The 14182-nt window shown below is 29.4% G+C and overlaps 1 protein-coding gene across 4 annotated transcripts in view; it reads right to left on the minus strand.

The window, feature by feature from the left end:
• LOC121130481 (protein turtle) overlaps positions 1–14182 on the minus strand; it is a 263769-nt gene that overhangs the window by 180788 nt on the left and 68799 nt on the right. For all 4 annotated transcript variants that reach the window (XM_071893658.1, XM_071893656.1, XM_071893657.1 and 1 more), the window contains exon 2: positions 10708–10864. In XM_071893658.1, coding sequence (XP_071749759.1) covers positions 10708–10834 — 127 coding nt within the window. In that variant the 5' untranslated portion in view covers positions 10835–10864. The remainder of the gene's footprint in view (positions 1–10707; positions 10865–14182) is intronic.

A 14182-nucleotide genomic window follows, 5' to 3' on the forward strand; every position in this document is an offset into this window, starting at 1 on the left:
ATATTTAACAGAGGTTGGGACTTGAATTCGAGATTTTTCAGTCGACTAAAGTCCATACTGTTAAGACTTGTGAATCGACTTGTTCACAAAATCAAAACTTAAGACTTTATTATAAATGCAAAGTAATTTCCTTTTTCGCAATGAATCTAATGTTACTCCTTAAAGTATCTTTCATTTCAAGTACTTGTACTTCTGAGCAAAAACTTGAAACTAGAATAATCCCAAATTTAGGTATATACTTATTTCAAAGAATTACAGTCTTCATTCCAAAATAAGGACAGACATAACATTATCCCTAGGTCAGAAGTGCTTCTGTTTTTTAATCCAAGATTTTTTAATTATGATGATTTTCATTTCAAAATTAGTTCTCCACTCTCGCAATTCAATTCCCCATATATATTTTATGATATTCTATTGGGACATATCTTCTTTACAATGTCACAGTTTGTGTGCAGTTCATAACTTTTCTGGTACCCTGACCCCTTGATAACATTTACCAACTTGCGGTGACCCCAAGGAAATAAAAATAGTTTGGTGGATCCTCTTTTACAGCATTTTTGGAACTAACTAGGGACGATGTTTGTAGACAAGGATATTGTATTAAATTTGTTAGCATAACTCGAACAACTCCTTAGCAATGCTCTGAGTTTTGTTGACTTTGGTGGTTCTGAGAGCTACCAAATGGGAAGTTTCAATGGCTGCCATATTTTGATACATTGGTATTTCCCGCCAAAATCCAGCTTGTTTTTTTTTTTCAATTTTTTTGATACCATCAGCTTTGTCTTTAAAATACTGGACATCCATGCCCGCAATGTTAGGATGTTTAGCGTTGAATTAGGCCTTTCATTTTGTTGCATTAATTATTATAGTGAGAGAATATTGATTTAAAAATGCGAATAAACAAATAGGACATTCGGTATTATATTATAACTATTAATAAATCCTTATGCAGCCCCACAAAAATTGTCATGCGGGGTCACTACACACGGAATCGAAACCACAGACTTATGTGGATGAATAGTATCGCACGATTATTTGCTCATCATTTGGCATCTAAGATCCATCCGTGCTCATAATATTGTTTTGTAAAAATATCAAAAAATATTGCAAATGGTAGCTATAGATAAATTTATATAGATTGGGGTCAAAAAGTGTTCCATAGCCCCCTATTCTATTCTATTTTTTTTTACTGATATTTATGAGACTGTTTATCGTAAATGTATAAAATATATCCTCACATTACTATTATTTTCAAGGCAATGCATATTTTTAATCCCTTCTTGTCTCACAAACAGGTAAATAAAAAATAAATCAACTCATTTTTATCCTTTGATCTTATATCTTAAAACAATATTTGCATTTATTATATTCATAGGGATCTGTGCTGCTGTTTTACTGTATGCTTTGTACCCTTATCCTGGGCGAGGACTCAAAAATTAGAATCCTTTTTGAAGCCGTCTAGCCTCAATTTTTAAAAATAAGACAGTTTTGTACTTGACACAATTGAAAAGAGCTGACAAAAGGCTACAATTTTTTGTTTTAGTGCGATGGAAAATGTCCGACCCTGTTTTGTTAGAAATTTTCATATATAAATATTTGTAATATTAAAGAATATACAAAGAGAGGCAGACAACAAATAACTATGACAACATGGTCCACAAGGGATCCCTGTTTAGGGGCCCCCCCCCCCAAAAAAAAGATTAAATGACCAAGATAAGTCCCCGTCCCAAAAAGGACCAAAAATTCCTAAACAGAAATCTCCAATAGCAGGCGAGGAGTGACAACAGAAGAGTGGACCGTGTTTCTGTACGTTTCAAGTCTATGCCTTAAACTATCTTATAGAGAAAAAAAACCTCCTCCCTTGTCACAGCTGATTGTAGTAGATCTAACGTAACACCATGACAGCAAGATTATCTCCTCCAGGACATTCTTTAAATTGTCAGGGTTACCATATTGATTATCAGTTTAGTTTTTAAATTGTTGGATGTGGAGAAGAATTGAGGATCAACATCGGAGTATCATTGATAGATGTGGAGTGAGGTTTGTGTTGATTTAAAAACTTTGATTTTCGACCGATTTTAAAAGTATAACGATTACTTTTTTCAAAAATCAAAAAAGAATCTGGCCATTCATGAACCTTTGGGGGTTATAGGATTTAAAATATTATAATGTGTCTTGTTTGAGAAAATGGTATTTTTCGATCGAGTATGTACAATGTATATTATTCCTCAATTGGATTGCCTTTAAAAAATAGCAAGAAAACTTTCTTCGGGGTTTCCCTCACCCCCACACAATATGTCATCAAATTGCCATTTTGAAAATATTTTTTCCCTGTACAATATCTTCAAGATCTATGCATGAATATTAATGAAAATAGAAACAAAAAAGAACATTTTTCTATATTGTATCGTATCTATTTTTCGATAAAAATGGTTTTAATGAAAATATTAAAACCAATGAAATATGAAAATGTTATATGCAATACTCTTGAGTTCAATACTTCATTATGCATTTCTGATACCTATTAAAAAAAGTTTTTTAGGCACACGCGTAGTGTTGCGTCAAGTAATACTTAGAACTTAAGTCTAGAGTCTCGTGTAGTTCAATCCTGCATATCAGCCTTAAAAACTTATAAAGTTCAGTCTTCATGACGTCACTCAATTTTAATTATTATTTTTTCATAAGTTGACAGTACTAACAATCCTGATAGGAACAGTCCGGAATGGAATGAATAGATAAGGATCGACTCAACACACGTAAACGTAAAGTCACAAGTAAAAGTGGTTTTTTTCCCCTCTAAAAATACACAATTCTGTATGACACAAAATTATGTTTTTTGAAAATGGATTCTAGACTAAATAACGTGCCATTTTGTAAAAAGAGAGGAGGAATGTTTCATTAAAATTCAATTTTAGCCATCCTTTTCGGATGCAAGACCATCTTTTTAGCACTCTAGAAATAATAATTTTTAATTTCCAGGCAAAAAAAACAAACCTTTATCTCGAAAATTTAATTTTTATCCATGAGGGTCATTTTTCTAAATCTTTTTCCAAAGTAATAGGAAGAAACTCGCAAATTTCATGATCATTGAAGCCATTTTATGCTTAAATCAATAGATATAACACATTTTAAATAAATTAAGTACAGTTTTAAGGTCATATGCTAGGTCAAAGGTCACAAAAAGGTAAATTTTTCAAAAAGTGCTTAAAATATGCTTTTTGCATACGAAAAATAGGGCTAAAATTTAATTGGCTCATTTTCATTTCATTTCGCTAAAAGATTTTGTAGAGTTAGATTATTTGTTTAAGCAAAATCAATAGTTTGTATTTTCTAAACTTCTAAAATTAGATTTCCCAGAATCGTTTTGTTTAAGCACTTTTTTGATGAGGCAATTCGTTTGTAATATTAAGGATCATTAGTTACATATTCGCATTTTTTGCTATTTATTGATCAATAGATTATATATTTGCAATTGAATGCATGAAGCTTTTAAATTAAAAAGTAATCAAACTTCAAATAGAAGATTCCAAAACTCATGTATCGCATATTATACGTATGCTGTTATATTCTGGTTTTATTTTTATAATCAGACAACTGGTTGGAGAAAAAATTACATTCAAAAATATATTCGCGGCAAATAAAGAACCTTGTATATACTTCGATGTTTTCTACCCAAGAATGAAGGAATAATTATATCAGCTTTAGAAAAAGAAATAAAAACCACCGTTCAAGTTGCCAACACAAACATAAAAGAAGTATAAGAAAAAAAATTATTGGGAAAAATTTCATAAGTAAAAATTTTTTGGAAAAAAATCCACAGCTATTCAAAAAAATTTCAAAAATCCCCAATCTATGTGAATTTTTTTTCTTCAAAAATCTAAGGTAATTTCAAAAACTTAAACTTTTTGGGAAAATTTTTTATACATCAGCACTTCAGAAAAAAAAAACTTTTTGGAGAAAAATTACAAAAATCGGAGGTATTCATAAAAAAATTTCAAATACTAATTTTTTTTTGGAAAAAATTGCAAAAATGGACAATTATTCACAAAAAGTAATTTTTTGAGAAAAAAAAATTCAAAAATCGATAGCTTTTCACAAAATATATATATAAATTATAAAATTTTTAGTAAATAACAAAAAAAAAATCTAATTAGGGGAGGGGATAGACCCCTTCAGACATAACTTGTGGAAGCCCCTGCAAATATGTTCCTTTATATATATAATTTAAGACATTAGCCAGATAAGAAAAAGTATATACATAATAATAAAAATGTCATTAAAATTCAGGTAATTACGGTACAAAATATTTATTTATTTTTACATTTAAAAAAAATAAAAATGTCGAATCATTAATTATATGTACGGACGGACAAGTGGACAACACAAACAAACAACAGGCTTCATCTGGACTTTATTTCTTATACCTGGCTCTATGTTGTATAATCATTATTTAGCCGTCACTGAAAAATTTTGTTTCCATAATAATAAATAAAACGATTTTTTGTCAAATATCCTTCGTCTTCAAATAAAATGAATTATAAAAGAAAATTCTTAAATTTTTACGACCCGTGTTGTTACGAAATATGTGTGTTAGGGTGATTCTTATTTTGACCATTTTCGAAATGTTGAGTTTGTAATGTGTCAAAATATTTATTTTGTTCCACATTTATCTTTTGCAAATTTTGAGTCATTTAGAAAAATATTTAGAGGTATGTAATGGCTCTTAATTCTTAAGAAATTCCAAACTTCTTAGAAAAAATATATATATATAACCCATATAGAGACATTTTTTTGAAAGGGGACCTTGGTTTTGGAATTTTTTGAAAAAGATATCCAAAAATATAAATTTTTTGGAAAAAAAATCCAAAAATAAAAATTAATTTTCAGATATTAACTTTTTTTTTCATAATTTCTCAAAAAAAACAAAACTATTCACAAAAAAAAAAAAAAAATTAAACTTTTTCTAAAAAAACAAACAAGCCCTCGCAAAATACTATTATTGTATGGATTCATATATTCAGTCCCAAAATCCTACAAGTTGGTCCAAAACCTCAGAAAGCTTTTCCCAAAGCTTGATATTTTTTTGTTTGATCCATATCTACTTATAGCACTTTTTGTCAATCACACGATTGTAATTACAGGTTCGTGCACTACAATTGGAACAAACTTTTTCCTCATCCCGATCCGGATTGAGTGCATCACTAGTCCTTCAAGAGGTTAAGAGACTTATAAAATAAACTTGTGTTTTTTTTCATTTTTATTCACTTTCGAGATGTAGAGATCATCGTTTAAATAGGGTTTCGCTAATTCGAAATTTTCAAAATTCTGTGAATGTAAATCATCTTCAGCGTTAAATTTTCTAGAGTGCTATAATTGGTGCCATCTGTTTATCCGTCATCCTTGCTTTTCAAATTAGTGCCGTTAGTCCATAAAGGGTTATTACAACTAACTCTGGTACCGTTTATTGAAGATTAAAAAATTTCTTTATAAAGAAAAATGTTTGCAATCATTTTTAGTTAATAAATTCATATAAAGTCACATATTTGATCTTATTTCAACTTTTACATGTCAATATTTGACTTTATATACATGCCCTTATACTATTTTGAAATATCGATTTTTTTTATTAAGCCTCCATTAATAGAAAAAGTGCAACAGAGATAAAGATGTTGAGATAGAACAGATAATGCAAACCTTTTTGGTATTCAAAACTCTGTCTATTAAAAAGATATACAAATGTGAAAACCATTATTGACTGATGAGTACTTAGTATCTGGAGCGGAGACTAACAAAAAGAAACAAATCCAGGTTCTCCGTATGCTAAATATAAAATGCCTAAGAGGGTGAATTCATTTTCACATATATATATGCTATACATCCCTTAAAATAGTGCACCCTTTTTGTACGTTCAATGCGATATGACCACACCTCTAATAGTTCATTAATACGACTGCATTGTTATTTCTTAAATAAGAATATTTGTATGACATACATCATGTGGGGCCCCTAGACAGTATCTCCTGTCTAAAGGTTCTATTCTATCTACACACGCCAACAATAGTTCATTTATACGCCTACTTTGTTGTATATTAGATCAAAATATGACTATGATATACATCAGCGATCACTATAGACAGTACACCCAGTATACAGTTTCGATAGAATATCCACAAACCTGCAATAGTCCTTTAATAGAACTACATTCTTAATTTTTAGATCAAAATGTGTGTATGATATACATCAGAGATCACTATATACAGTGAATTCTTTGACTGTTTTTTACTGTTGCAACAACTATTGATTCATTGATATAGATGCCCATTGTCTATATCTTGAAAGGAGAAAAAGTATCAGCGTCACCCTAATATATGAACATGCTGCCGATCGATTATCAGAGAAGAAAGTCAAAAACCTATTCATTTTGTTCAACCCTGTTTTTGTTATTTTTGGCCTTAATAAGGGTATAAAGTTTAATGATTTTGTTTGTTGCTTCAATGTTAATTGATGTCTTATTTTTTTTTTTTTCTAGAGGGGGAGATGGAACGGACGTGTTTAACTCGTGATTCTGCGGATTTTCCTTTACTTATTCAAGCCTTATTTTACAGCAATTCCTATTGTTACAATTATAAGAAGAATATTTTATGCTATTGTAGCAGAAGTATTTAATGAGAAAATATTTAAATTTCCTAAAATACAACTTGCATTATTTAACAAAATAAATAAAAAAAATATTTTATATTATATTAAGTGGTTTTTTTTGTTATCGAATCATTAAAAAAGAGAGTTTAACATTAAGAATTCAAATGTTTATATTAGACCATTCTTTGAAATACCAACAATTGTTATCCTCATGAAAAAGTTTAATCACATTTATATGTGGGGAGAGTTAAATCAATGAAATCAATTTTAAAGAAAAATTGAGAAAAGTAGAATATTGGCACGTCAACATAAAATAATTTTAAACAAAAATCAGAAAAAGTTGAGAGTCCAAAAATTTATTTTACTTCATAACTATAGATATTCCATTGACGTATTTGAGTCAATCATACGTATTATTCAAATTTATAGGAGGAATTAAGATGCCTAAGAATATTGGCCCTAGTAAAAAAGATTTGTTTAATTTAATAAACTTATATTACCTCCGATATTGTCCATTTTAAATTAAGAATAATTAACTCCTCTTTTTTTTTTACTGAGACAATCAATTTTAGCTACAGGAAGTGTCATATTGGGTGTATGCAAAAGTTAATATGTATAAATAGCTGATATAAATTGACGATCATTCGTCCAAGAATACAAATGTATCCCAAATTCAACTTTGATAAAAATAATTATAATGTGCTTTTATGTTGCTGAGTCACAAATGTCCACTATATTATTTTACATCATATAAGCTGACATAGATTCCGATATTTCAAAAATATATTTAGGACCCTTGCAAGCTTTGTATTAAAATTTCTGGGATATGTTAATAAATATACCCAATAATATTACGTATCAATTAAAACTTGTAATTGATTTGAGAGACTTATATATGACCTGATATGGCCCCTTTCAACCAGAAATTCTGTCTATTTCTCATTCTTGTATTACGACAATCAACTTTGTCTACTATTAGTACAATTTGCGGTCCCTCTTAAGGGTTAACTTGAATAATTTATTGATAAAAATTGACGATACATTGTCTAAAAATACGAATGCATTCCAAATTTTATTTTTGAGAAAAAGTGTTAGCATGTTTTTCTGTTGACAAATGTCCAATTTATTCTTTCACATCATGTAGATATACTTAAAGCCGGATTTTATGGCCAATTTTGATCTTTTTAATCAAATTTATTGGATTATTTGATATACTATAGAATATCAACTATAGTAACGTACCTTCATTTGATTAATTAAACTTAATTTGACCCTTATATATATTTCTAATTTTATATTGTGGTCATAAATTTTTGCTACTTTAATTACAATTCGTGGTGTCTACAAAGGAGTCAGCCGAAAAATTTACTAATAGGAATCTTTAACAAAAACTTTAGAAAAAAAAATTATAACTTACTTATGTGTTGACGAACCCAGGTGGGAACGCCTGCTCAAAGATAATTATGAAACAAACAAAGGAAAAAGAAATGATCTGTTAATTAATTTCATTTTCTGCTAAAACCTGCTACACAATATGTATATAAATTATGCTTGTACTAGCAGATGTTTTCCCCACATTTCCCTTCCTTATTCTTTTGAACATAAAACAATCAGTAAATTAACAAGAAAATTAAAAATTTACTACGCATATACACATAAATAATAAATGGGAGAAAAAAGGAAAAGGAAATAATATTCTCCTTGACATTTTTTAATTGTATATTTCCTTATGTACTTTTATAATCCTATTGCATGATAATTCCAAATATTTTTATTTGTATACGTTTATGTATATTTAGTTTCTGGATTCGTTTCAAGAGGTTTGATCGATTTTGTACACATATTTAATGTCACATAGGATATTTGTTATAGCCACATGGTTGATTTACGTTTCTTCATGATTATTTATTTACATTTTGGATATACATTTATATAGCAAATAAGTTGCTATATATATTTTGTTTTGTTTTTATTTATTACTTTTAATGACTTTTATTTTGTATTATACATATATAGGATATTTGACAGTCATTTGTTATATCTCAGTAATTATATAGCGAATATTTGTGGCCAGTGTTTCTTTTATGGAAATAAAACTGACAATGACAGTTATAATTTACATAAAAAAGCCTTAAGATATATATTTAGATATTGATAAACAACCATTTAAGACTTATATAGGAGGAGAACGGGGAAAATTGCAAACCCACTTTTTGGCACAATTACTCGCATATTTTTTTAATTTAGACTTTTCAAATTGTAACAAAACATACCTATGTATATTTTCTACTGTTGAAAACTATTTCAAGGTGATAAAAAGTAAATAGTTTTTCCAAAATGACATTTAATTCCAACTTGTCAACTGTTGCAACTGCCCCCACTGATAAAAACAGTTATAACATCTAAAAAATAGTCCATTTGAGTTGTAAATTAATAAAATGGGACTATTTAATATTTTTTGATGAATTTATCAATTTAAATTAAACATGTCAAGTGTTTCAACTCACCCCGTAACTCTGAATGGTTACAACCAGTGGCATAGGTAGCCCTTTTTTGGGGGCCCCCTAAAAGTTTTTGAAGCTCCCAATCTCCCAAAAAAATATCTTATATATGTGTAGTATAGAAGTTGTAATGTCGGTAGGACTTACAGTTTTTAATATCTTTGTGGGCATTTGAACTTTACAATGTTCCACAGAATATTAATATTTTAGTAATTATATTAAAATAGTTCTAAATAAGAGTATTAACTAGTCGATCATTCATAGAATATTCAGTTTTTTTGCATCATTCTCATCCAAAGGACTCTAAATATTTCATTGTAAATTATTCATCTAATTTATTGGCTGTATCTTGTGCAACTTGTGGGTATACAAACTACAACTTGTACATAATATTAATTAAATAAATAATTATTTCAGGGTGTTGATACATAATTCTAGAGGCTAAGCTTCACAAATGATGAGCGATAGCAACGCCCCTGATTCAAACAATAGAAAGATATCGAATTTGAGATGGAAATGAAGAAAATAGGACTTAATAACTTTTTTTGATGAATATATCAATTTGAATGCAAACTCAGACAATTTTGCTGTTGTTCCCGAACCTAGGGACGGTTGTAAAAATGAAAAGTTGTCGAATTTTAATTGTAAAATTATAAAAAAAACAATATTTCAATATTATTTTTTTTTCTTCAAATATCTTTAGTAATACTTTATAATAATATTTATTGTCAATCAGTACAATAAATTCTTTGATTATCAATTTATCAAAAAAATTTACTTGTTTTTTTCGAATATTATAAAAGTTTGATATCGCTATTATCAATTTTTATTCAATACAGTGGAGTTGAAAACATTAAATCGATGAATTAATCAATATAATAGTGGTCTGAAAAGTTTCCGACCTCAACATGAAGATAACAACACTCGTAAATAAAAGTTGGTAACATCTATTAGCATCTGTTGACAGTTAATCACTAAATTTTGTGGCCAATTTGGACGTACAATTGTGATATATTAGTCTTTTGAGTGAGTTGATGTAAGGGGTTTTGTGAAAATGCACTAAATTGAGTATCAAGCTGCCATTATTTACTTTTTTTATAGTATAACCTTTAGATCGATTCAAAGAATAGCATTCTATAAAAGCTTAATGTCTTAAAGTTTGAGGGGTCTAAGTCAACCCAAGTCGGAGTAATTGAGGCAAAAACAAAAGTGCCTCGAGAACAAAATTCTTTTGCAGAGATAAACAGTGAGTACTATTCGGAAAGATTACAGAGAGAAGAGCATTGCTGTGAGACGTTTGTAGAGTGTCAGACAAGTCTGGAATCTTTGTTAGATAGGAAACTTTTTAGATAACCCTCGTATAGTATAAATACTTGCAATTTTCCACAGATGACCACATAACTACTTCTCTTTTAAATTGCCATTGTCTTTTATAAAGTAAAGGGTCAATTATGACCTTTCTCTGTTTTCTAAACATAATAATTCCGTTAAATTAGTACATAATTCTGTACAAACACTCAAATGGAGCCATATACATCAATTATTTGTTCATTTGATCTTTTCTTACCTTTTTCTCTAAACTTTTCATCTGTAAGAAAAGGATCCTCTGTAAAACTACGAGCCTCTCCTGCCACGTAGAAGTCTTTCCAATCCAAAAATATGAGGGTGTATAAATAGAGCTGAAGCAAATTCATTGTTCTTGTTCTGAATTCCTTTTCCTCATTCTGAAACGAATATAAAGAGTAAGTAATTATTTAGTATTTTTGTACCTGGTTAAATGCTCTAAAACAGTATAATAAACTCCAAACATCATCTCTTGGGTATTTATTCTCCTTAGAGACTGAAATGTCCTTGTCATTTGAGTTGGAAATTAATCAAATGTAAATGAAAATATTTTGTTTTTAATTAAAACATCAATTTGAATGTAACTTGTCAAATATTGCAACTACGGATGGTTCCCTCAATGAAAAAAATATTGAATTGGTCTTGGAAATTAATAAATTGGGAATACAAAACCTTTTTTGATAAATCAATCTTAAATGCTATAAAATAATTGACTCTATGAAAATATTAATTATTTCATTTTATGTGCAACATCAAATTCTAAGTTTATCATGTGTGAAAATCTGACAATTTATCATATTTTAAAATGTGAAAGATACAAATGTACTAGAACAAATAAAATAAGTATCGAGCAAGTTTTAAAAGACATCAATGCCCGCAAGATGGCAAATATGTACTTTATTGACACCTTTTAATGCAAAATTTGTCTGTCTGTATGAATATATGACAAAGAGTCACCCAGTGTATTGTAGATAGTGTTGTAAATATATTTTGATCGAAGAAATACCCCTTTATTTCTATTAATCAAATATTGCAAACGTATACAGATTGCATCAAACTTGTATACAGGGGTCCGCTGTATATAGTGCTCTCTGATGTATATATATATGCAACTTTTCTATATAAAAATAACGTGCGAGTCGTTTTAATCAACTATTGTAGGCGTGCGCATAGAGTATTGAGCTTGCATATGGAGTGCACTGATGTAAATCATATGCATATTTTTGATATAAAAAATAACATTTCTGTCGTATTAATGAAATTTTGCAGGCCCTGAGTCTGTATAACAAGAGCACTACTTCTGTTTTTTTCATTTTATTATTATTTGTCTGTTATAATAAATAAAAACGCTGATCGATGTTAAAATAAATTTTGTTTGATTTTATTATTTTTTTACAAATTATAATTATTTGCTATTTATTAGATATCCTAATATATAACTTTTATATCTTAAACTCTTTTTATTATTTATTCATTCTTGAGGAGAGACCACTTCATTTTAATTGAAATAAGTAATGATGAAAAGCGTTTGTATAATGGGGATACTAAAAAAATCAAAAGGGTAACCCTAACAATTCGAATAATGCTTTGGAGGACAGCATCTTAGCTGTGATGGTGTTTCATTAGATCAGCCAGAAGCAGCTGTAACAAGGGTAGAGGATGAGAAGGAAATGAACAAGGTCATTGTCAAGAATTACTCTCATCCCAATCCCAAATTCTACTTTGAGTATAACTATAACTTTGCGACAAATCCTCCGCTTTACTCGCCGTCTTTAATGAGCATGCACGAATTTTCTATCAGGTTATGTAAATAATTGAATTTTTTTTAGTAAAGGAAATTCACAACTCAGAAATTAATTAATAATGACAATTGCTTTCTGCCACCGCCTGGAAGCCATAATTACCGCTTTGGGCTGTGCCATTAATGATTAATAGAGCTCAACCACACATCTATTTAAAGTATTAAATTCGTTGAAATTGTCCAGTTAATTAATAAATTATATATTCTTGAAGTTTACAATTCAAAGTGTTCGGGTTTTAATGGAGCACTTGGACTAATAACTATTATTTTCTGCATAGATGAGATATCATGTCAGCCGCTATAAAAATAGAAATTAAAAATTATTATTGATATAAAGGCAAGTTGGCGCCACATTCCTGTGGTGGTATGTAAACCAAATACTTAAAAATAAACATCTTTCACACTTCATTCTATCCTTGCATTTATATGTCCGCTCATTTGAGTGAGACTATTTTTAGCTACATACATTTGAGCGATGAATCATTTTCATTTAATAAACATTACAAGATGCATATTCAAGACTACAAAAAAATATACTTGTCCCGAAAATCAAATCCCCTTATGTATAAAAAATAAAAAAATGTTAACCCAACTTAAATGAGTTTTATATTTAATTTTAAATATATTTATATATTCTGTAAATTTTTTACTCGTTCCTTCTATGTTATACATATTTTTTCATGCTCTAATTTGTATTTGAGCAGTTTGTAATGGAAAAAGTTTTTGCTTAAAAAAAAAGTTACACGCAACGTATTAAAGAGGTCATAATAAAATAATAATACAATATAAAAAAAAATATTTAACTCCCTTCCTACAACGGTTCCAAAAACTAAAATTGAAAGAATGTTTCCAAATTGACACATTCGCTGGACTCTTCTTTAGAGGCCTATGCATGCATTACACTCATTTTTATACTCTTTCAAGTACGTACTTAGCAAATACACTATGTCACTCTGAGGTTTTTAGTGTTTTGAAACACTATAGACGGAATACAACCATTATGTCACCAATGACATACTGGATTGGTAGTCAATTAATGAGCGATTCTTATTTGTGGACTTTAACATAACGTTATTAGATCCTCCATTAGTACCGTAATCTTGTGTAAATTTAACTATTGCAGACTCTTAATAATAAGGAAATAAATTAGCTAAGCCGAGTGACAATTATATGTCATCAGTAGTGATGAAAACAAGATGTTTTTTAGTTTGCCCGGGTTTTTTAGAAATGTATATCTGTTATTGTTATTATTCAACTACAGAGTCATGAACTTCCTTTCCTAAGACATTCAATTATATTCAAAACCTGATTGTACATTTGTATGTGTACTTAGAAGACGGAGAGTAAACTTGAGGATTCTTTTGCAGAGTTATAATTTTAAGTCCTTGTTGGACTCAGAGTAGAATTGAGGATCGACATCCGAGTAATTTTTGCAAATGTCCTTGTTTATTTTCTTATCCCCTTCTCCGTTGTGACAGCTGTTTGTAGTTGATCTAATGAAACGGTATAACAGCAAAACTGATCACCTCAATAATATTCTAAATTGTCAGCGTGACTCTGTGGATTTTAGTTGTTTTTTAACATGCCCAAAATACACAGGATTTTCATCACTTGTTTCGGAGAATGAGGATAGGGAACGTCTCATTATGTGGAGTATATGGAGGAGTTCGCCATTTATAGAGAATCCGGGTTTGGAGGGATTCAGGGTCGATCTGCGAGCTGAGGGATACGTCTGGGATTAGAGTGGATTTCCCCTTACTGGCTCGTACTCATCGAATAATCTATGATGCCTCTATCTTGACGAAATCATTGATTCAGGAATACCTCATCCGGGAGTTATAACATGTACATCCGTCTCTCTCAGTCTCTTTCGACATTTTCTACAATTACATCAATA

The sequence above is a fragment of the Lepeophtheirus salmonis genome, chromosome Z, assembly GCF_016086655.4.
Source record: "Lepeophtheirus salmonis chromosome Z, UVic_Lsal_1.4, whole genome shotgun sequence".
Classification (NCBI taxonomy): Eukaryota; Metazoa; Arthropoda; class Copepoda; order Siphonostomatoida; family Caligidae; genus Lepeophtheirus; species Lepeophtheirus salmonis.